Source organism: Homalodisca vitripennis, unplaced genomic scaffold (assembly GCF_021130785.1).
Source record: "Homalodisca vitripennis isolate AUS2020 unplaced genomic scaffold, UT_GWSS_2.1 ScUCBcl_2533;HRSCAF=7403, whole genome shotgun sequence".
Taxonomy (NCBI): domain Eukaryota; kingdom Metazoa; phylum Arthropoda; class Insecta; order Hemiptera; family Cicadellidae; genus Homalodisca; species Homalodisca vitripennis.
Window position 1 is genome coordinate 1 of NW_025778641.1, and position 24,684 is coordinate 24,684.

General features: G+C 39.8%; 1 protein-coding gene and 1 long non-coding RNA gene across 2 annotated transcripts; both read right to left on the reverse strand.

Moving 5' to 3' along the window:
* Nucleotides 1-11,971: 11,971 nt before the first annotated feature.
* LOC124372099 lies at nucleotides 11,972-19,124 on the reverse strand. Its single transcript, XR_006923308.1, has 3 exons — nucleotides 18,915-19,124; nucleotides 15,571-15,801; nucleotides 11,972-12,122 (listed from the first exon to the last, which is right to left on the reverse strand). It is a non-coding gene; the product is annotated as an uncharacterized LOC124372099 (long non-coding RNA).
* A 134-nt stretch (nucleotides 19,125-19,258) lies between these two features.
* On the reverse strand, nucleotides 19,259-21,734 carry LOC124372100 (extensin-like; the record flags this gene model as incomplete). Its single annotated transcript, XM_046830465.1, has 3 exons — nucleotides 19,259-20,260; nucleotides 20,414-20,892; nucleotides 21,334-21,734. Coding segments are annotated over 3 exons (1,882 nt in total), but the record flags the coding sequence as incomplete, so codon positions are not given.
* Nucleotides 21,735-24,684: the final 2,950 nt, after the last annotated feature.

Genomic DNA, 24,684 nt, shown 5'->3' on the forward strand with positions numbered 1-24,684 from the left:
AAATTTAGACATTTCTTAATGGTCCTTTCATACATTCTAAAAACGGATCATAGAAATGTTAAATAACATCAAAAAATTGTACAATAAATTTAATTCATAAATCCCTCCGCTAAAAACAAAATACATTTGGTTAATTAATATAATATATCTTATCAATTATACCTTTGAACAACTAACTATAGATTGGCCTTGTTGCGCGGCGCAAATCCATACTTACCATTACGATATCTGGCCCTACTTCTTTTGTAACGGATGATCATGTAAATGATCCAGAACTGCTTGTGTTTTGACAGGGGGGGAACCAGACAACACAACAATAGTAAGAAAACTAATATTATAATTTGGACTAATTATTAAATATTTATCTACTCTCACGTATTGTTACCCACCCTTCGACGACGTTTCTTTCCGTACCTAGGGTACGCACTGCGCCACACATGGAAAACGGCGTTTGGAGAACGCGTTATTATGAGCCTGTGCCTCTGGTAGCGCTCAAAGTCGACACTTGTTTATCCGAAAGATTTGTCCTCCGCGTTTTTTACATTTGATGGTCACTAACACGCATTTTCACTCGACTATATTGGCCTATCGAAAGTGATTATTGATATTATAAGCGTTTAAGAGCTCTTTAAGCTTATCGATTATCAATAGTATCATACTGTTACTCAAAAATAAACAACTTGACAATCACCTGTAAAACAGAGTCTAGCAAATAATTTGACGCAAGATAGAATCCATCGGGCGCCTGTTTCTTTCACCGCGCCTACTATCTGACCCTAACGGAACCAAGTCTCAAGCCGTCATATGCTTCTTTGTATTATATGTCGAAGTAAATCAAATTCAAATCAAAATCTCTACAAATACAAAATCAAATATAAGGAGGTAGTTTATTCTTGGCCCAAATTCATACAATAAGTTATTGTTACACCAATATTACTATAAGAAGTCAATGAAAATAGACAGCACATAAGAACGTTGTCTGTGTAGACGTGCGCACGCCCAGCTCCTAATCTACGACGTGTACAAATAAAAACAAAATGACAATCAAAAAACAAATACTATCGTATATAAACACTGAAATAATAAACAAGCATTCCTTGACATTACAGCAGACCACATATACATTATATAACACCACACAATAATATATACAACATTCATATACCAACAGAAAATATATACACCTACATTAAATACATAACACATACCAAATATTTAGCATATAATAACAATATACTTAAAATCTAAAAAAAGCACAAAAAAAAAAAAGAGTAAAGAACTAGAAATCTAAAGCTACGACTTCTACTGTTTTGTTACAGAAGGAAAAATAAACTATCTATAGATTATTAACCATGAAAATTGCGAATAAAATACACTTATCGAATCAAATATGAAGGCAACAGCGTTTAAATTAAACATCTTAATTTTTAAAAACACATAATTAATAAATAATATCTATAAAAGTTCGGAGAAACAGGTTGTAAGCGTTAGACATTATTGTTAATGATTGGAAACAAGGTTAAGTTAAACTATACTTGTGTTGTCGTTATAAAGCGGGTAATGATTAGTTAAACGGTTAAGTGGGTGTGTGAGGAGAGTAAATTTCCACGCATTCATCTGCGGGCCCTGACTCATATTTAACCGTAGTCCATGCAGCCAGGCAGTAAACCAGGCACCCGCTTTGGGGGGAACGTCCACATCGGACAGGCTCGTACCTGTCAGGTCCCTTATCACAATCAGCAAGAGGAACAATATAGTCCTGTACGAGGTCGTGTTCGTGGACGAACGTAGATACAGGCCAATTCGTAAGGCGCTCTTATATAGACCAGTTTTAATGACAGTGGGTACCGGATGCCAACACCCACACTCACCAGCGTCGTCCTGGTAGGACGGCGTAAACTCCCGTTGAGACAATAGGGGTGAGGAACGAATACATCTTTATGAGAGGAGTAGGTGTGATAGACACAGTACATTTCCTATATAAATAACTTGCACTTAACTTGATAAGAAATGATCAATTCTTCCCCTAAAAATAACAAGGTTGATGAATAATGCCTAGTGATTGTTTATTAAGACGAGCTTGCCTAAATTATAGATTTTTGAATAAAGCTGTTTAGTGTGTTCCACAATTTGGTCCACTGTACAGCCGCCTCCCCAATGCGATAAATAACACATACACTGTAAAAACTGATCTTGTAGCATACGAGTAAATAAAAACTGTTTTTTTATCTCACATACTTATAATTTAGACATTTTGGCCTGAATTGCAATAAAATATGTAAAATTAAATTTTCTTAATTCATAGACTTTATACTATTAATGAAAGAGGCCTCTCCATCTTCTAGTTACTTTGAATCAAATTATCTTACAACCTACAGACACATTACTTATATCTGGTCCACCCTCTCAATCAGCTGGCAACTTTGCAGTAGTTATTATACAATCCAGTGCTCCGCGATGAGTGCAGGAAGCATAACGAAGTTAACAGCCGTAAATCAGTCCAGGTGGCATCCGCAATCAGCCTTCGACGGTTGCGCTATAATGCAATAGGCAAGCATTTAGTTTATACCAAACCATTCATCGATTAAAATATTATCACAAACAAACCATTGTAATTATAATTAAATTCACTAATTCTTCGAGTAGCGGGTGCTCGTTTATACATCATTAGCCCCAAGTTTTTAAAAACGCATTGAAATCAATTACAACCGTATAACCATCAGCGTATACAAAGAGAACAAGCTTTTCCCTTTCCCGTAATAATTCCAAATTTATCTCCATAAAGTTCTATTTTATACATAGATTAGGCAAATAACAACCGGGGACCCAGAAGCGTTACTTCCTTGAAAACCACGGCCGACACACTTTACTTCCACAAGTGGTTTCACTACTAATATTAATCAATATTAATCAATTTGGATTTCGACCACCTCAAAATAGAGCTCTTTATTAAACATATCCAATTCTCTAAGGTCACATCCCCCGGAGACATCCAATACTTTTCCAATTTTACATTAAACCAACACAAAATATTTCTTAATCCTATGCGAAATCAAAAAGCATTTCGGCTAAAATCAACTAAAAAAAAAGTAAGTGGTATATTTATTAATTTGTTCCTTAAAATATTCGGTTATAATTTTATTAAATATGCAAAGAGAGTGCGTCAGAAGTATTATTTTACCTGGTCCATACAGTCCCAAACCAGGCGGATATACTCGATCAAAATATTTAATGCGTTTTTCAAGCGATAATTCTGAAACTGATTATCTTTACGGCACTTCTTCGCAGGGGTAAATTCTACCCAAGCACTCAACAACTAAGTACAACGAGAGATCCCGGTCTGTAATTTTATTCACTATCATGATTTGTGCATCTTAGATTTATACCAAGGGAACATTAGACTTCTTGTGTGCGAGCTGTTATCATTTCAATTTTCTCCTGGAAAAGACCTCCCAGAAGACAATGCCTTGAAAGAGATTAGAATCAAAATGTTTTTAAGGTGATGCGGTGAACAAGAAGGATAACCCTTTACAACAGTTATTTTTTAAAATCGATGTTTGGGCTAAAACCATCGCGAGGTCAACCACCGGAGCCGAGCCACCCGCGCATCTCGGCAAACAGTTATCTCTCCACCTGGCTGTCGGTGACCGGGTTCTAGCCTGGGAAAATCTGACATGACACTCTACCGGACCTCTATTATGCCAAGGCATAGCACTATCCACCAGGGGCGTGGCTCCGAAACCGGACCTTCGGCAACTTCCTTCTTCGCAAGACATCAGAACCTACCGTTTGAAAAGCAAAACATTAAAAGGAGGTTTAGCCAACAGTCTATAATGATCACCTCCCCAGGTAGGACGTGCTTTCTGACACACCGGATCTTGCCCGAAGCCTGAAGAAAAGCTTTACGCGTCATAGGGGCAATGTACTTTTCTAAGATCCTTGTATCCACCGCTTTTATATTCTTCATTAATAACAACTTTCCCAAAAAATCGTTTTGGACTTCGGTTTTATGACGATATTTATAATTCTGATCTCTCATCTAACGTAAAAGCCTGTTTTTTGTGTTTTCATATTAAATATCTATCTTTTTGGCCAACATTTGTATTCTCTAAAACAAGAGTTTTTACAAATACTATTTTTCTAAGAGTATCATTAAACGGTTGTTACTTTATCTTTAACAATTTACAAACTTAATTGTTGTCCTCGTTTTCTAATTGAGATTCGCGGACTTAAAATCTCGACTAGTTTATCCATGAGTCTTATGCTTCTCTATTTCAGAGATCTACACTCAGACTTGTTCTTCTTTTCAGGTTGTAAAGTGATACACGATCTTTGTAAGATGTTTCGAGAGTGACTTGTTATCAAAACATAGGGTCACACAGCGAACACGTCTCCACAAAAATCTTCCTTGCCAGACACGCAGAACAATATCGGTCCCATGACTGCTTATCCCCCAACAGTTCGCTGTAGTAGTGTAGTCCTGGCGTCTCAGCATAAAGTGCTCTGTGATCACAAGTTAACTATCATACGTGGACGCGGGGGGGTTTACACCTTCCAGCCTCCGGCCCATGCATACCGCCCCCAGCGTTAGTAGGTCCAAGATCAAGTGTCAGTCATTTAAAACGTCCTGCAGTATTACAAGAGCCAGTACAGTATCAGAGTGTTTTAATTCAAAAAATAATATGATTCAATCACATAGTTATAGCATTTGGTTCCTGATTAACTCTTGTAGGGATTTATTTAACTGCATTCTATGCAAACCTGCATCCGCATTCGAACAGAATAAATTTAAAATATTAAGTACTCTTATCTCTTCTCGGTCTTATATTGTTACACACTGATAATTAAAGTATTCTATATTATCAAAGTTAATTCCGCCTGTAAACAATGTTATTAAGGTTAGTGGATTTTCAGTTCTAGTTTTTCTAGAATAGTACTCGGTTGTATAGAAAGCCTCATCCCTATGAAACAAGTTGCAGTTCATCGAGATGTAGGCTTGCAGGTCATCAAGAGGGCGGGCCGCTAGCATACTGGCGTTCCAAGGTAGACCCGTCATGTCTCTTCATATAGTTCCAGTTTGCAGTCTCCTGTCGCCTCTCCCCAACAGTAATCTGTTTTGTACAAACCCAAACACCCCCAGCGTGGTAGCGTTCAACGATTACTATTCCAACAATAAACTAACCACCTCCCTATAATAGACCTCCGCTCACTTTCTATTCCAATTCTTCCAAATTCTTCGATGTACTGTAAATAACATACACCCTCTCAAGGAAACCTAAACGTTTTTCTTCCATTGTCAATTCCAACGCATTCTCAGTAAGAGTTAATAATAATCAAATCTTACATACATCAAACGATCTTCCGGCAAATATACAAATATTACAATAAAACTGTACAAATGTTTAACTTCTGTTAATAGCTACGCGTATGTTAAAAAATGAAATGCTATCATTTAAAATGTGCCCTAGTCGGTAGTACTCCGATAGTTGTCAAAAAAACAGTGCGTCTTAATGTCCAATCGATGTGTAAGTCAAATTGTGACCTATCGCAAATTAGAATGGATAGTCTGTAATTGTCAAGCTGCCATCAAGTGTACAGGGGGGATGCGTAGTGAGCGGAATCACTCGTACCCCATCCCAACCCAACACGCTCCACCCATCGCATCGCCAGACCATAACACAAAAACTCCCAGAGTAACATTTTGCTAATGATAATATCATAATTAATACATTAATCAACATAAAGTAAATTAACAATAAGTTTAAAACAATATTTTATTTTTAACCATTCAAATCGTCGTATTTCAAAAAATATCGCCATAGCGCTAAGTTTCTGTGTGCCGCGAAGCTTCAACATGTTTAATCTTAACTCATGTGATGTTTCCTAGACAGCTGGAATTAAGAACTAATATTAAAAACAGAACTCTTATTACGTGATAGTCAAATTTTGATTGGAATGAAATTTTCAGAAATATCAGTTATTAACATGTGAGTATTTAATCCCTTGCTATTACCGCGACATTAAAATAAATAAATATCAACCAGGAGAAAACAGATAATAAGCTTTACAGGTGACAAAATACACCTAGAAGTCATCTAAAGACAGCATACTACTATTACTTCTTCCGAGAATATCTATAACATTTTATAACCATTCAACTGTACGGTTACAGTCTAAAGCTACTAGAACTACTACATTCTAGTAAAAGTTGACTAAAGAAAAATAAACCCGATCTCGGCTATCTAGCGAGTCACACAAAAGCAGAGATAAAAATAACTCATAATTTCAAAAATCAAAACATAAACGAAACAATTTACCTACAGTCATTTTTAAAAAAAGCGGAAAAACTTAATTAGCGAATAAATTATAAAATAATGTACATAACGTATTAGACTTGCCCTCCAGCCGGCTATAAAAAAGTAAATACTATACTAGTTACCAACTCAAAAAAAGACCTCTTATAGCGTTATCAGTATTTAAAGTTCTAGTACAACTATACAAATAATAATTAACATTAGTAGATTTTAGTTAACTAACTAATTATTTACCAGATGTTTACAAACTACTACAGATTATACCTTACTGGTATTTAAATGCCTTAACAAGATAATTTCTTACTGGTGAGGAACAAACTGAATGTTCATTATTGGACTGTTGACATTGAATTTAAAAAACTATTTCTAGGATGGTCTCTGTTTAAACTTCATACCAGACCAATTTCAGGCTGACAAAAAATTTAGAATACAATACAACAAGCTTTAAAACAACAACCAAAACCAGGAACTTACGTTTATTAACAATATAGCATACAATTAGTAAAATAGGAAGTAACACCCTAGTAAAAACTTATAATTGAAAATGAAGTAAGGAAAAAGAGAAAACAGAAATCTGCAAAATGAAAACGATGTATATTACGGAGAGTTAGGAACTCTTCCTAATAAGAACATGGATGTAACAAATTAGTAATATTGTACTAATATCAAAATACCTGTTAATGATTGAAACATCATCTTGTAATAATCTATAATTGCTGCGAGTCTCTCTAAAATTAACTCTAAGGCAGATTAAAAAAGCTATTATATTGGTAGCTATACCAAGGAATATTAATTGTTCTGGATTATTGCATAGAGTTCCTGAGTAACAATATTTACATAAAACAATAATATAACTTTTTATTATACTGAAACAAAGCCGCTATTTAACTTACTTTTGCAATTAAATCTAGTATTTTTTACGTATTTAGAATTAGAGGACTGACAGAAACACCCACCAAGGCTAACTAAAAGTAGATGTTGTATCAATACTGAATGGAGGAAAAAATGTATTGCGTTAGAAAAAATATCTAAATATGGACCTTTTACATCACCCATCGCATCATCTCAATTCCTCCTCTACGCGTTCAGTTAGCTGAATTCCAAAGTCCTCCACCAGGAGGGGTCTGAAAGACAAAGTCGGAGGGACAGTCCCCGGCGGTGAGGAGCGCAGTCTTCCGAGCGAACACCCTTGCAGTCGCGGTCGGGTATATCCTGACAGAAAAACAACGCGGAAGGCAAAGCCTCTTCTCTGCATTATAAACGATGCTGATCTTCTTTGCCTCGGGTCCAAAGTAAACATTCCCTTGAAATGAGTGTGTGAAGGTGATCGTTGAATATAGATGGGAGGTGTGGTATAGGCCCACCTGACTCAAATTAAGTTGCCTGCCTGCTCAGTAAGCCCCCTTCGCGATCCCCTCCCATGCCGCACGCCACCCCATATGCCACCATTGGTCCATCGTCGTGATACAAGGATATTTTGGCTCAAATAATAGCAAGGGAGTTTCGGAGGTTTTGCCCAACCACTCAAACAGGCAGGTACCTATGAGGCCACTCGCACTAGGATCCCGGCATAATTAAACTCTAACTTTAGCTACCTCTCGGCTAAGCTTAACCTGCGCAGACACAAGCTATTATATATTCCTTTCTTTCCGTGTCTGTGTGAGATGGATATCCCAACCAAATCGTCTACAAATTAGTACTATTAACTAGAGCGTATATGCCTCAACTTACCCGCCCACTCTTGTTGATTGAAGATCTCCGGCTACTCCCACTTACCTTCCATGTTCCTTATTTCTTTCTGTGTGCCAAGTTTGCGAGCAGTAAAGCTCGGCTTATCCTAAAACTTATTTTATCATTTTCTGAGATAACCAAGATGAATTTTTAGAGTTACCTGCAATCCTCCCCGATGAGTGCCAGTTGACTTCTCTTCTAAACTCCTTCTGTACTCCGGCAATAAACAAAAGGACTTAACTCTCTTGCAAAATTTGCGAGAACATCAAAGGGTTTTCTGAGGGACCCCAGACACTGATAAACCGCGTCGGGCAGCAGCGTGGAGAATGAGTCTAGGCTCAGGATTCTCGCGGCCCCTTATCGTTGGCTCACGGTTAGAAGCAGTCTCGGATCCACACGAATCCGCACTTTCCAGGCTGGCCTTCTTTTACGAAACTGGGGACCAGTTTTTTTAAAAAGCATCAAGGACGGACACTCCAATGCGGCGTTCAAACACCCGCTGGTTTGACACGAACAAACCCTTATGCAACTCCAGCATGCACACCGTTCACAAGGTTTGTGCCACGTGGTTGTCGTAGTATGTTTCAGGCTTGGAAGACACGTTCTTTGCTCACACACTGGAACTAACATTGACTTCTATTAATTTATCCAACCAATTTAAAACTATAATAAATGATTAGTTATATCGTTCTTTAGTAAAAAATATCATCTAACAACGAGAGGTAATACCAGCACAAAGACTCTAAATCGTCCACGGTAGACAATGGCGGCGACAACGGCGGAACAGGACAGGGCACTCACCAGATAAAGAGACGGTCACAGAAAAGCGATCCGAGCTGCCGACATCTAGGATAAGAACTTGTAGGGAAGCCTAATGTTTAGCATGTTGTCTTTGTGATATTGTCAGTGTTTTAAAAGTGTATTCTAAATAATATTAATATCGATGTTTAGTGGATTGTGCTGTCGTAAAATATTAATGGTCTGAATAAATCACAGTTCCTCTCCATGTAGTGCATTACAAGCCGCAAACCGTGCAAAACACCAGACATTAACCTACATTTATTTCGTTTTTTTGTGCAATAGTTGGGCAAAGTCACAAGCCCCTTAACTCTAAAAATAGGCACACTTTGAATGTTTGTTATTTCATACTAAACATTATGGTTAGAGCACTAGCTTCTCATTTATTTTACCAAATTAATCAATTTTTATTTAAGTGTTGAAATAATACATATTCGCACTCATACAAATTAGGGCAGAGACCCAGTAGTAGTTAGTACAAAACCAGTGAAAATCGATAGGCTCTACTGTGACAGTGAACAGTGATGTGGATTGAATTTTCAGTTAATGATCCTGGAGCTAGTATTTTGCACAAAATGGAAATTTGAATCAAACCAATTCTGACAATTGAGATTCCAGGATATTGTAGGGTTAGATAATGAAGAAAGTTTGAGGATTTTTGCGCAAATTGTGGGGGGAGGAGGTATGGAAATGCCAAGTAGACCATACATGATGCCTAGACACAATGGCGGAATTCAGAACATTGATTTGGGAAACTGATGAAACCACTTATTAATGGTATGAGAGGAAAGTTTTTTTTATTATGTGGTACAGTGGCCCCTAAAATGGAAAAGCCAAACAGCTTTCTAGACCACTTTTTTTACTGTCTATTTTTGGACCGAAAACACTAAATAGATACCCTAACATTGTGAATCAGACAAACCAGAACAAAGTCTATGCTGGAACAAGAAATAGTGGCTCTAAGAAAGGACATGATTTTTTTCTGCCAGCGTTTTTGTCTCGACCTATGGAAGTGGAGTCCACATTGCTCAAAGAGGATGAATTATATATGTACTCTTAGCTATGGGTACCATGATAATGAGATGTTGTAGTTAAAAAAAACCTACTCAATACAGATCGCTATTTCTCTAAAAGAATCCCATTTTTAGAATCAAGGTTTTTCTCATACCAATAAATGCTCATGTTGTACCCAGGATTTAGACACTACCTTTCTCAAATTTTCTGTCTTGCATTTTGAGCGATAACACTCAGTTGACATTTCAATAGGCATACGAACAAAAAAAACTCAGACAATAAAGAATTCTTTCCTGATAATTCTCACACTTGGACAAAATCAAAATTTCATACGAAAGCTTACCAGCCTTCAACCAAATATATTTCAATTGGATGAATCGTTGTTGTTATGGAAGCGGCAAGACTGTCATTTAAGACAGTAACATTCCGCTGAAGGCTGCAAAATGTTTTGGGGAGTGAAAAACCTATGAGCTCTGCCGAGTCACTCACTGCCCCCCCCCCCCCCCCCCAAACTGACGCTTATACATGGAATTTTTAATATGTACTATAACAGGGCTAGTGAATAAACAGTTGTTTTCATGAGATTTGTTCCCTCGTTACTCCCAGAGATTGATAAAAAACAGAAAGCTAATCTGTTATTAATGCTTAGTTGAAAAAGACTTTCTCAACCAAAGGTTATAAACCACTTCTGGGCTATGGACAATTTTTATAAATGTATCCTTGAACCTTGGCTAAAATTTCTGAAAAAGTAAAAAAACTGATTTCTGTGTAGGGAAACTTTGAGATTAGCGAAAGGAATCTAGATCTGTGTCCCCAAAAGACCTTCAAAAACAAAACGATGTTATCTCAAAACAGAGGCAGAAAGAACTACTTAAACGAGTGGTTGCACAAGTGGGGATCGTTTTCCATGACTTCAAAATTAGGCGCGATAAGCGCATAGATTAGCACTGTTTATATCAACAATACCAAACAATATTGAAATTCGTAAAACTTGTAGAGAAGTAGGTCAAATGTTTTTAAAAATAGCATGAAATCCTACAGTATCGTATACAGATTACCAACAGCAAATATGAAGGTTTGGCTGGTTGAATGTAAGGGATCAAAATGGCTGTTGGGAAAAATTACCCTTATGGAAAAGAAAAGCGTGAACATATAAAGAACTGGTATGTCAAAAGTTTTTCAAAGACGACCTGCTAAATGTAAAAAACCATATTTGAACTAGGACTGATGATTATTATGGAAGGCAAAAAATCCAAAAATTCAGACCATCTTACATTTAGGCTAAGGCTCATTATAAGAAAGAGATTAATATGAAACAAAATTCCAAGGACGGTTTAGAAAGAACCCAGCTATGGTAGAACCATTGCAATTGAGACCCATCACCTGCTCGACTTAGTAGAAGCGGCAACTTTATTTGACACGAATTACACCACCTATCATGGTAAAGAAGGCCAAAAACAACAAAAGAACACAAAAAATCGACTAATTGTGTAGTTCTTGTTATCCAAAACATGGCCAAATGAAGCGGAAAAACAGTTTTTCTGGTGCCCACAGATTACGCGAAGCAGTGCTCTCCTAGTGTATGGGGGAGAATTGTTTCAAGGCATAATCCAACACGAAAATCAACTGTTTTGATGGTATTTTTTTAATTATAATAGTATTTTTTTTATGTAATAAATATTTATTTTTCCGTATTTTAATTACAAATTTTATATTAAATTAAAAATCAGCTGATTTTAGTGCCTTGTTGTACAATACATATATAATGTCAATAAAATCTTGTTTATATTGTTTTATTCATTTTTTCAGGTTATGTTTGGTCTAAAAATAAAAATATAAGTGATCTAATGGTCGTGGTTTTTATTTACATGCACAGCTTTTAAAAACATATACGGAGTAGCAAAAGTTTAAGGAAAACTGCCACGGAAACAAACTTCACGCAAAGGTAAGGGAGTTGAATAGGTGGCACACAAAAAAATAAAAAATCGGCCGTTTCGAAGGGTTAATACAGTAAGAATTCATACATAAAGAATATTGTATATTAGTGAAAAATATGTTAGTTTAAATAACAACTGGCGTAAGAATGTTTAAGACTAACATTCACTTACCTATCTCTTCACCAGGACACAGTGATTTGACAAGTTCAATACATTCCTCAAACATGTGGAGTTTGCTAAGGAGCACAGCTTTCCTTTTAAGGAGTTTGGTCCTTGGAATATCATTATCACCATGCTTCAGTGCTAAGTCTATATCTTTAATGGCCTCCTGCAATAGATATACTAAAGTATAAATTTGTTTTAACAAGTAATTCAACTTCATAAATTCTGATTAAATTAACTGAATTACTGAGTTTCCACAGAAGAACAACAACAAGCAATAAAGAATCAGAAAGAATAGAAGATTGCAATAACAACACTGACCAATGTCAAAATAATAGTTACAAAATAAACTTCTCCTTGAAGAAAATGGTTCAACTGCATTAAAGGTGTGCTCTACCCACTCTAGTGAACGCTGACGCAAGGGTTTTGAATCTGCATCATTGTAGGCTAATTTTTGAGCTAGTACAAACATATTGATGTCATTTTACTAACTAAATGTTTGTATACACACCTACATTTTTGAAATTTCCATTTCGATTCAACTTAAGCTGCACATCAAGTGTAAAATTTTTAAATTAAGTGTTTTGTCAACGCTTCACAAAATGTAAACATGAATTTTTATTAAAAAATTAAATATATACAGGCATAGATTGGAATGTCCATAAGCGTAAAGCTGCAAACGGTTTGTTAAAAAGTTCTGAAGTGAAGGTACCATTAGGCAGACATGAAAAAGTCTGCAGGCGCTATTCAACGCTCTGTCAGGTGGTGTTGCATCGTGGCTACAGCAGAAAAATAGTCGCCAAACGTCTCCCACCACTACTTGCTGGATATTTTACCCTAAACCTGCTTTCGCTAGGTTATAACATGTGGCTTTTCATTTGGGTGTATCACTCGTGTTTACAAGTTTGATACAGTTACAAAAAAATGCCAAATCCAAGAGCTAACAAAGAAGGGACCGCCTGCCATTGAGTGCAAAGAGGATAAGAAAACCGTGGCCAATATCTAAGACCCTTGCATAAAGAACAACAGGAAGAATAACATCAGGTAACAGAAAGGGTTTTTTTTTAAGAAAGTCACTAAAAATCATTTATGTTGTGAAATATACATTACTTAATTTATTTTAATTATTACTTTTTAATCTTGATGTGCTTAAAGTATTAAACTTAAGAGTGTGGCTACTGCCTAGTATAGCAAACATTAAATTTATAAAAATGTGAGTGTGAGGTTTAGTCATAATGAACTATTCTATTGAAACTTATTAAAACAAACTATAAAAAATTCATTGTTGTATGACAAGGTTGATCCAGGGACATTATTTTAACTTACAAAAACGTAACTCACTACACTAGCTAATGCTCATTCTTAATATTGATTTTAAATGTTTTCTATCATGTTTTTATAATGAAACTTATGAGTGATGTAGACTACATTTCATAATCATTCAAACAACACTAACAGTCTAGAAAACAATAAAGGTTTTCAATCCTCTCAAAGGTTTTTATTTTGTAACAAGTTGAATAGCATGCACCATTTTTTATTCCAGTTTGGAAGCTTCCAATGATTGCCAACCAGAAGTGCATCACAGCACTCCTAAAAAAGGTGAACCCTCGTTATGTGTAGAAGCTTCCAATGAAGACACAATGGATAACACTACTTGCAGGTTATGGATACTTCACGTCCATTTGTTACATGTCATGATCTTTTTTCTGTCCATACCTTAAAACTTTATTAATTTCTAATAATATCTATTAGATAGATTAACAATCTAAGTCCTATCTTGAATTAATAAAAAATTGTAGAAAGGTGTTAGAGACGTTTCATTCATTTTGTACCTAATCCAGTACATAAACAAAGGAAATGTGTGGGTTAACATTATGTAACAAAGAGTTAATAAAATTATGTTGGTTCGGTTGATAAAATTAGAATTATTTAACTTTTCTATGGTTTTTGTAACAATTCCTACCTTGCCCAGTTTTTTTCACGTATTCCAGATCAATAGGACACCCTGACTTGACATGACTGGAATGATCAGAGTTTCTGTCGATTTTCAAATATTTCACTAAACCGCATTTCTAACAGCAATAAAATATACATTTTACTAATAAGTTTTATAGCATAATCATATAAGTATGTTGTTACCAAAGAGTAAGTACAGTTCAACACTGATTTAGCCCAATTCCACACTACATGTGGCCCGGGTGCGTTGTTACAAGCAGTACGTCACGACTGCATTTCCTTTCAGCAAATGTCTAAGATGCTCAGTAGTCCCGATACTGCAATTTCTGGCCTGTAGTACAGTTGCAGTCTAAAGAAATCTAAAACATGTACTGTAATAAAACGTGGAAGTGTCATGTAATGCTATTCACATCTAATATTTGAGGGAAATCATTCCCAGTTTAATTTTTGTTTTAATATTTTATGTATCATGTTTTGCCAAAATTATACAACAGTATTTTATATATTTTAAATGGTAGTTACCATGTGTATCTTTGTGTCCATTTACTGTAGTGTATAGGGACAGACCAATGTGAATAACAATTTTAATAAGCAATAGAATGTAGCTCGGGTAAAGTAGCTGAAGAGTGAAAGACGTACTAGCCTTGGGTGCACCTGGCTCGGGTTCCCCGCTGCGCAAATGTCGGTGGCTCGGGAAGTTCCGATTCCTTCCACACCAACTACTTACTCATTGCCTTACCTACAACTGATTTGCCACCACTCTGTGGATTTTTTGAATCATTGTACTGCGATGTTCTGGCCTGGGGTAGAGCGCACTCTTAACACTACAATTTGGATATCTGCAGACTAAATTACGCTGCTCATTGTTATTCTTACAAAGCTTAGTTCTTTTAGTTCATAAACATGGTTTGTCTAATATCTATGACAATTTATAGTATAGTATTAAAAAAAAACAGCCTTATTCAAATCTAAGAAATATCAACATGTATATAGATAACATATAGTTAACACGTTCACGACTACAGCTTATTTCCAGACTTTTTTATTTGCCATAATATTTTTTCAATAATAATGGAAAAAGACCATAATCTTTTTATTACGTTCAATGTCCAAGTATAATAAGAAAAATACGTAGGCTTCGCAATTTTGCACAAAAAAATTTTTTAATATGTTTATTCAAAATTTCGTGTTTATTCAAATTAAACAATCGTGTGCCCAACGAGGTACATGATAGTCTAAGAGATTTATTTAAGCACAGGATCAAATTTAACAAACCACCAAAACTGAAAAAACCGTAATAAGGAACGCAACGGGCGCACAACACGCTTTACAAACACCCGGTGTGTACCTGATGAGGTACATGTCATTGTGAATATATTAAAACATGTAGCGTGACATTTTGAATTTTACAATGTAACCTTTGTAACTGCACTGCTTTTGCCGGTCACTAAAAGTGTGTGTTTCTAGTGTTAGCCGCTAAGTGGCACATATCTCAAGGGATTTCAACAGAAGTAACTTATAGCATTGAAAAGTTTATCTTCTCAGAAAGAATTCATAATCAAGGGATATGTGTAGTTTCGATACAATATTAACTGAAAGCCAGGAAGCAAGGATAAAATGTGTTTCTGAAAGTATTTCTAAGTGAGATATTGACTTACTTCACTGTAGTTCAACCGTGTGAGAAACTGCTGATCTGTTTGCTAGAGCAAGAGCAAACTGGTTTGCTGTTGAATGGTGCAGATATGACACTTTGATTATAAATAGTTAATGCTTCTTCATCTTTGCCCAACTGGTAAATTTTATTGCCGCTTAAACGCAGGTCTGCAGATTTGGTAGATGACTTCCCTTCAATTCTAGTATGTTCTGTTAACCATTCTTCCAAATATGCTCTGAAACCAAAATTGTTAAAATAACCTTTTATTAAAAAATTGTTAATAAAACTGATCTATGTTGTTATAAACAAATGACTTTTCTATATATAGAATGTATACCATGACTGTCATTTTTTATATACCTGATAAACATTGTGATGGATATATGCCAATCAGTACTTTAAAGCTGAGCTAAAAGTAGTAAAACAGCTCCAGCTCACATTCCTCTAAGTGCAGCATCTGCAATACGACGCTGTCACAGAATTCAACTCCTGAAATCTGGAGTCATGTGGTGTCTGATGAGATCCAGAAAAAGTTTATTTCAAAATAAAATCTTTACATTTTTTCAACATCAGAGACACCTAGACTACAAAATAATAGTGTAATCTACGTGAAGAGGTACTCCCATTGTCTCATCAGGTGCACAATTGAAGTGCAGTACAATATTCTAGACACAATCTCTTAGCACAGTGGACAGCCGAGTTTTCTACACTTGACTTGGAGAAATACTAAAGGATGGTAAACTTAATCTAAACTCGGCATTCCACATTGAATCAACCATTCCTCCCACCATAGCTACGATATTGTTTTACAGTTGTTCTTGAAATTAGCGCTTACCAATACATTTTATGATTCATTTTTATTTGTAAGACTAGCTATTACCCACGGCTTCACACGCAACTTTTAAAATCCAAGTTCCTTAGGCTACTTGGATAAAACACTTATGATGTTAAGGAAAGTCACCTTCCTCCAAGGTGGCTTCGGACCTTCTCTCATTAAACAGATCAATGTCTTCTAAGGTCATTGGTCTCATTACGGGGCATGGTCACCTGAGGAAGCATCTTTACAGAGTTGGTATCCTTCAGGAGGATCCGCTCTGTGGAAGGTGTAATGAGCAGGAGGAAACTGCTGAGCACCTGCTCTTTGATTGCCCTGGCAATAGCAAGAGAGCGGTATGCCATCTTTGGTAGTTTGGACAGGGGTGGTGAATTTTCCCAGGAGGACTTGATAGGTTGTTTTCGGCGGTTTGTTGAACTGCTGAAGTTTTAGACTGGTGGGCCTCATGGTGTGTTTCCAGGGTGCGCAAAAAGCCCTTGAGGCCTAAGTGCATGGCAGTAGGCCGCCCCAAGGGGGGAGAAAAAAAAGGAAAGCTTAGTTTTCATAATTGAGAAGTAGGCTAGATATGGTATCTTAATTATGTAAATCCTAAAATAGCAACCCTGTTATTAACCTACAGGTAACGTAGCTATCGGCTGCAGTATAATAAGCGGCTGTCACCACCAAAATCAAATCATGGTTATCGAATCATATATAATATTTATGAGTATTAAATCCTTGATATTTACGGACTATCTTAATATAATGATAACAAAATATCAAACCAAACTATGTAATAGGTATTTCAAATAAACAATATAGGACTGCTGGTTTTACATCTTAAAGCATAAAGAAGATATAAACACTACCAGTGGCTTTGTATGTGTATAAAATGTGACAAAGAAAACAATGTAAGATTTACTAACTTTTTGCTACTTTTAAGGATAACGTGTCTGACTCCTTCTAACACCAAAGAACACATATGCAACCCCATTGTACTTGCCAGCCATTACTCAAGTACCAAACACATGATTTTACTATGAATTAATTTGGAACAATAATGTCCAAACTGAATTACATTACAGACTTTTAAAATTGTATTATTTTTTTATCAGAGGGCCAGGTTTCCTGGGCTCGGTAATTGCTCTCAGCCATCTGGCTTACTTGTGCACCCTCTTCCAGGTTTAAGGTGTATCAAATCCCAGGACTTTACAATACCATGAAATCTTCTGAACAATGCTTGCCTGTTCCAACCTCTCTTCAGTATGCCTAAGAATATTTAGGGATCTTGAGCATTTGCTCTGTAATGCCTGTAATGCTCTGTAATTCAAATATGACATGCTCAACTGTTTTATTAGTATCGTCACATTTCCTGCACAGTGAATTCTGTTCAGGTGGCTTCGGAATATCCAATGACTTGTAATAAAACCAGTCATCTCACGGACCTTCGCTTTACTCATTCTAAGGGCATTTGCTGATAGCTTTTTTTGCTATTCCTTGATAGTCCATCGAGCAAAACCCCTTTGCTTGTACGTTTCCTCTCAGTTTTCCAATGTTTTTGGTGAGTGTTAAACACCCACTTGGTAACTGATATCGGTGCTAAGTTATAGAAAACCCCACAGCGTTGCTTCAGGAACCAGTAAGAAGATAGTTGGCTCCTATGCTACCGCCTCCTAAGCACAACTGTCTGCCCCTTCATTACCTGATTTCTCTATGGCCAGGCAACCATGTTAAAATAACTTTTGGTTTCCACCAGTAATTTCATTAACTTATGGCATTCGCATGCTGTCTTTGGAATACAGTGTTGTGTTATACTTTTTATAACAATAACGATGACAAATGAATAAAACATTAAATGAAATCCTATTATACATATTATTAAGAATACGATTCAATACTTATGAATATCAATATTTCGATAATCATGATTCAATTGTGTTGGTGGCCACTTATTATACTGCAGACTAATGACAAATAATTTTAGAACCACTTTTCTTACAAGATAATATTAGGAAGTTATGGTTAAGTGAAATTAAAATATTTATTTGTTTTTCAAGTCGCGTTTTTTCTATAAAACAGATATGGGCCAGAGGCATTTGTGATTCTTACTTATTTAAAATTTGATATTTTACTGAAAGGTGCTACCTCAAAGGATCTTTTTCGTATTGTCACCATCAGCGCAACACGATTTCATAACACCTTCGTGCTGCCATACCTCAAGCTGATACTTAAAGGCCTAATTTATAGCAAAAGAAGTAGACCTACATGTGAAATACATTAATTTCTGACAAAAATATATGAATTTTTGTCAAAACTATATGAATTTTTGTCAAAACTATATGAATTTTTGTCAAAACTATATGAATTTTGTCAAAACTATGGTCTACAGCTGAAAATACCTTGGCCTTCTTCATACTAACCCATTAAAACATGGGCATTATCACACACGATCCCCCCAAAAAAGTTTGCCCTAACATTGCGCTAAAGTTACAATAATTAGGCATTTTACAATTTCTAAAAAAAAATTAACTTACTTGTTGGCATCATAACATATTATAAATTTTACTTGATCTTCTGTGGCACATTTAATTTTTTTTAATTTACCTGTATCCTTGCCCTTTAGAGTCAAAATGTTTAAAAAGTCTTGCCACTTAATCTGAGACATATTTGTATTGAGGACAAATTCCAAATAAATAAACTTCAGAACTAAACTACAAGTCTATAAAAAATCAACTTGGTTCTAATACTTGGCTTGACGTCAAGATACCGTTAATCCAAAAATGGTTGATCGAAATTAATTATAGTGACTCGAAAGTCGCTAAAGGCTAAAGACGTCCCTCAGCGCTCTACAATTATTTGAGTATTTACTCGCTTTCTGTCATTTACGTTTAGTAGATCCGTTTGCATAAGGTGCTGTTGTGGTGTTCGATTCAAACAATAATCGGGCTAAGGATACAGTGAGCGGGAGGGGAAGGGTATGGGTATGTCTGGACAAGGTGGGGGGGTCGGGCGGTGGGGGGTAGCGTGGCTGTGTGGGGCGGTTGTATGGGTGGGGTATGTAGCGCGGAGGTTTGTCGGTAAAATGTATATTCGGGAGGTGCCTGGGTGATGGGGTGTTATTTGCTGGGGAGGGGGGGGGCGGGCGGGGGTGGGGGGCGTTTTGGGGCGGGTGGCGGGGATCGAATGATTGTGGGGGGGGGCTTGGGGCGGGGAGGTGGGCGTGGGTGATTCGGGTGCGTGTGCGGATGAGCGGTGGTGTGGGTGGTGCGTTTGGTGGTGGGTGTGGGGTGTGGGGTTGAGCGTTCGGGGGTAGGGTGCGTGGTTGAGAGGGCTGGGTGGGGAGCGGGTCGAGGTAACGGGGCGGGGGTCGGTTTGTTTGGGGAGCGTGGCACGATGGCTGGGCGTTTGCTGATGGGTCAGAGCGGGTGCGGTCGTGGGTGGTGGGGGATCGGCTTGGGCGTTTGGGGGGGGGGGGCAGGCGTGTGGGGGTGGGTGGTCGGGGGGGTGGACTGACGGTGGGGTGCAAGAGGGATGGGTCGAGGGTGGGAGTGGTCGGGGGGAGGCGGTGTGCGGGGGGTGGGTGGGTGGTGTGCGGGGGTGGTACAGTGAGCGGGCTAGGTTGGGGCGGGGGGGGCGGGGGTGGGGGGGACGAGGTCTGGTCGGAGGGCGTGGCCGGAAGCGGCGGGGGGAGTGGGGTATGGGTGCCTGGGGGGCGGAGAGGGGGAGGGTTCGGGGGCGGGTTACGGGAGCTCGGGCCCGTGAGCGGAGGGGGTGGGTGGGAGTGGGGGGTGTCGGAGCGTGATCGCCGGGGGCGGAGGGGGGGGGCGGGGTGAAGCGTGGTGGGTGGCGGGGGTGGATGGGCGGGTGGTGTGGGAGGGGGCTGGCGGGGGAGGGGGAGGGTGTGTGTAGTAGGGGTTGCGGGGGGGTGGCGGAGGGTATGTGGCGGCGGGGAGTGTGGGGGTGGGGATCCCCCGGGGGGGATGCGTGTGTGTTGTATGGGTGGGGGATAGCGGTTTCAGTGGTGTCGGCGGGCGTGGGGCTTAGGGGGGGGCGTGGGTTGGAGATCGGTTTGGTGTGGCGGGGATGGGCGGCTGTGCGGAGGCGGGGGGGTTATGAGTGGTGAGGGTGGTGTTGTAGTGTATTGTTCAGGGTTAGTATGGGGTGGCGGTTGAGGTCTTTTACAGTGATGCTTGAGGTTTAGGGGCGTGGGGGCAGGCGGTGGAGGTTGGTGAGTGTGGTTGTTGGTCTGGTATCTGGCCGGGAGTCTGGGCGGTGTGAGGGAGGGCGGGGCGCGTGCGGGTGGGGGGTGGGAGGGGGGGAGGGGGGTGGGGCGGGGGTGGTGTGGGGGTGGTTGGGGTGATGCCGTGCCCGGGGTGGGCGGGGCGGGGTAGGTGGCGGCGGACGAGCTGGGGGGGGGTATAGTAGGTGGGGTGGTGCTGTGGGAGGGGGGAGGCGTGGGAGGGTGCGGGTGAGTAGGTGTGTGGGGGTTGGAGAGCGGGTTGGGGGTTTGTCCTCGTCGTTTACGTGTTTGGGTTCGACTTTGTTTTTTTTTTGTTTTATTTGGTCATGGGCGGTGGTGGTGAGTCGGGGGTGTTGATGGTGGGAATTTGTCGCGTGTCCGGTTTGTGACTTGATAGTGGTTGTTGTGCGGCGGTGTGGTTCTTTGTGGGGTTTTGGATTGATATCGGTTTAGCAAAGCTGATGTGTGCGGGGGCTTGGTTATGGTTGGGGAGGGTGGTAATCGTGTGTGCGTTATGGTGATGCGTGTTTGGATGTGGGCGGGGTGGAGTCGGACGTGGTGTTTGTTTAGTTTCATGCTGGGTTGAATAGTATGGTTTTGGGGGGGTGGGGTGAGTGTTTATGTTGAGTTGGGTGGGGGAGCTTGCGTGTTTGGGTGACATCTCTTTTTGTTGTTTCTATTTGTTTTGTATCGGTTAGCGGTGGGTTACGGACGCTGGGTGCGTGTTGGGTCGGGAGTGGTGGTGGTTCGGGAGCCGGGGTGAGGCCCGGTAGCGGGGGAGGCGGGGTCGCGTGGGCGGTCGGGGGGCGTGGGGATCGGGGATGGGCGCGCGGATAGGATGGTGGGCGGACAGGGGGGTATTGGCTCGTAGGGGGGGGGGCGGGGCGGAGTCTTGAGGGGGTGTGTGGACGGGCGGTTGGATTGGCGGCGGGGGGATGGTGTCGATGGACGGGAGCGGGGTGGGTGGGGGCTGGCGGGTTCTGTGGGCAGCGGGGTGGGGGTGGGGAGTTGGGTGAGTGAGGACGGGGGGGGGTTGTGCACGTGGGGGTCGTGGTATCGTGGAGGTATCGGGGAGTGGTATTGATCTTGGGAGGTGTGTTTTGTGATCGGTTGGCTGCAGGCGCGTGCAGAATCGGATTTTTGGGTATTAGATAATTAGTTGGTTGTGTTCGCGGATATGTTAGGTTGTTCTATTTGGGTGCGCGTACGGGAGGGGTGTCGTGTGGGGTCGTTTGTAGTGATCGTAGCCGGTGGGGGGGGGGCGGGGGAGGGGCGGGGGGGGGGGGTCGGCGGTGGGGGGTGGTGGGGGCGGTGGGGCGGGGTGCGGCGGGGGGGTGAGAGGGTGGTGGTGTGGGAGGCGTGGTAGTGAGTTTGTGAGCGGGGTTGGGGAGGGGGGGGCGTGGGAGGGGGGGGGGGCGGTGAGCGTGGTATGAGTGGTGCGCGGGGGGGCGGAAGTGGCGGCGGGTGGGGGTTAGCGGGTGAGCTGGTTTGGGTACCTACAGCGTTGTTTTGTGGCCGGGAGCTGGACGGAGTGTGGGGGTTGGTGTCGGATAAAAAAAAAAAAGCGTGGGCGTGAAGTGTGGGGCGGGGCGGAGACGGTGAGCTGAGTCGGGGGTTTTGCCGGGCGTGGGGGGGGGGGGTGTGGATGAGCGGGGGTGCGGGACTGGGAGGTGGCGGAAGATTTGGTGGTGGTCGGCGGGAAGGGATGGGGACGGGGGGGGGCGGGGGGAGCGTGGTGGGATTGGGGTGGTGTGAGTTTCGAGGTGGTCGGGGGGGGTTCGCGGGTGTGGAGGGGATCGTGGCGGCGGGCGGGGGTGCGAGGTGGGGGGGGAGCGGGGTGGTGGGGGGGTCGGATAGGCCGTGGGGGGGGAGGGGGCCCACTGGTCGAGCGGGGGTGAGGGGGGGGGGGGAGGGTGGTGGGGGGGGGCGGGGGGGGACGGGGGGGGGCGTCTGGGGGGGCGGGGTTGTGGGTGTTTTGGGGTCGGTCGTGTGGAAGGTAGCGGGGGGCGGAGAGAGCGGGGGGTGAGCGGGGAGGGAGGGGTGTACGCGGAGCGGTGGATGGTCGGCGGTGGTCGGAGCCGTGGTGGCGTGGAGTGGCACGCGACCCGGTTTTTTTTATAATCGATTATTGACAAACGATGATTACTCGAATTATAACATTCCGATATAAACCTAAACCGATACTGATTGTTTACAAATCAATAACCATGCGAATTATAGATAAATGGAACGCGCTCTGGGCCGGAGAAAAAACCGAGCCCGAAATCCTGGGCTGCGTTCCGAGTCTGCAGGCGGCTGGAAATGGGCAAGAACTAAACTCCGCCCATATGGCAGGCATTATAGTAATGATCTTAAACATCCACTTTAAAAACGCCTTCTATACTTAATACTAATTGTTAGATACACTAACAATTTATTTATTAGTTACAAATGTTAGTAGCTGCTTTTTTTTCACCGGTGGATGGGGTATTTTTATTTTTAGTTAAAAACAAAACGGACTTTTGTACAATATTAAAATAACTGAGATTTTTGACTTTTATTTTTCTTACAAAGTCGGAAACAAAGGATACCAGGGACATACAGGCATTAAATTATATTTCCCAGATTAAAAAAAAAAAAACAAACAACTTTTTTATTCACAGTATTTTATTTTCATAAGTAAAACTACATAAAATTTACAAAACATGACACACTTAATCTACGGTGTTAGAAAATAAAATTTATTTTGAACCAATTTTTGCTTTATTTCTAAGTTGGATTTCTTATAATGTCAAAGAAAGTTTTTTCTTCCTGTTTTTTTGGATGTGATGAGGATATTATATTATAATAATAGTTTTAGTCACAGTTTTAATTAAAAAAATAACTCGCTGGCTTGTCAGTGAATTCGTCAACTTAGAAGTGAGTCGTCATTTGTTTGAGTATAACTAGAGCAAATAAGAATATTTTTACAATTTTTTAATACCGTACTCAATCAAAATCACTTTTTGATCTACTTAATTTTACCACCCTTAGATTTAAAAATCAATAAAAAGTTTAATGTGTTTTCTAAAGATATCAGCATCATTGGTATGCGAGTACAGAAACATCAGTGAGTTCTTGCCCACTGTAAGCGCCTGCAAATCCCATGGATACACCAGGTAACGCACAGCCTGTGTGCGAAACCGGTTAAAACAACAACATGCTGCTTATGGGCTGAAGCAGTGTGCGCGTTCCAGTAGTATAGTTCGTTTGACAATAACTAACTTGTATCAACTATGAACACTTTTTATAAACACCATGTAATAAACGTATAGCATTTCTTTTATAGATTATAGTAGAACAGAGTTACAGATCATCTCTTGTGAGTATTTGTGACAGAATAGAATTACGGCTTTTCTAAGAGAAGATGCTTCAAAACAACTTTCTCGAAAACGGGTTTTTAAACATTGCTATAACAGGAGAGAAACATAGTAGTTAAGCATATTACGTGTATATTCCTGTTATAGTAATGGCGATTTTAATGTTCTTATTACATTTCGATTATTATTTATTGAGTTTTTCCTGATTTTCAGTTTTCTAAATAGTTTGGGTTGATCCTTAGAGCTTATTTATTATTTCTAAGATTATCAATATGTGCCGTTGTATTAGTTATTTTAATTTAAAAATATGATTGAGTGATTGAGGCTAGTAGAATTATGTTGATCATTGATTTATAAACGCGTATTCGATAAATGAATATTAAGTATCGATGGTATGTACTATGATATAAAAAAAAAACCGGGTCCGCTTATCAGTGTAACTCTACCACTTATGATTTATTTATAATTTTGAAAATAAACTATTCAGATAAAAAGTAAATCGATGCCTAAGGACAAGCCTAGAATATACGTGTTTTATTCAAGATAAACTTTTCCATGATCAGGCTTTAAATTTGTTTACCAGATAATACCAAATCATACCCACAGAGTAAAAAAGTGTATATCTACTAACCACTGTTAACCAACAGAGGAAAAAAGGCTTTATTTCCATTAAATTTTTTTTTTTTTTTTTTTGTTTTTTTTTTTTGACTTTAATTTATTTACAAT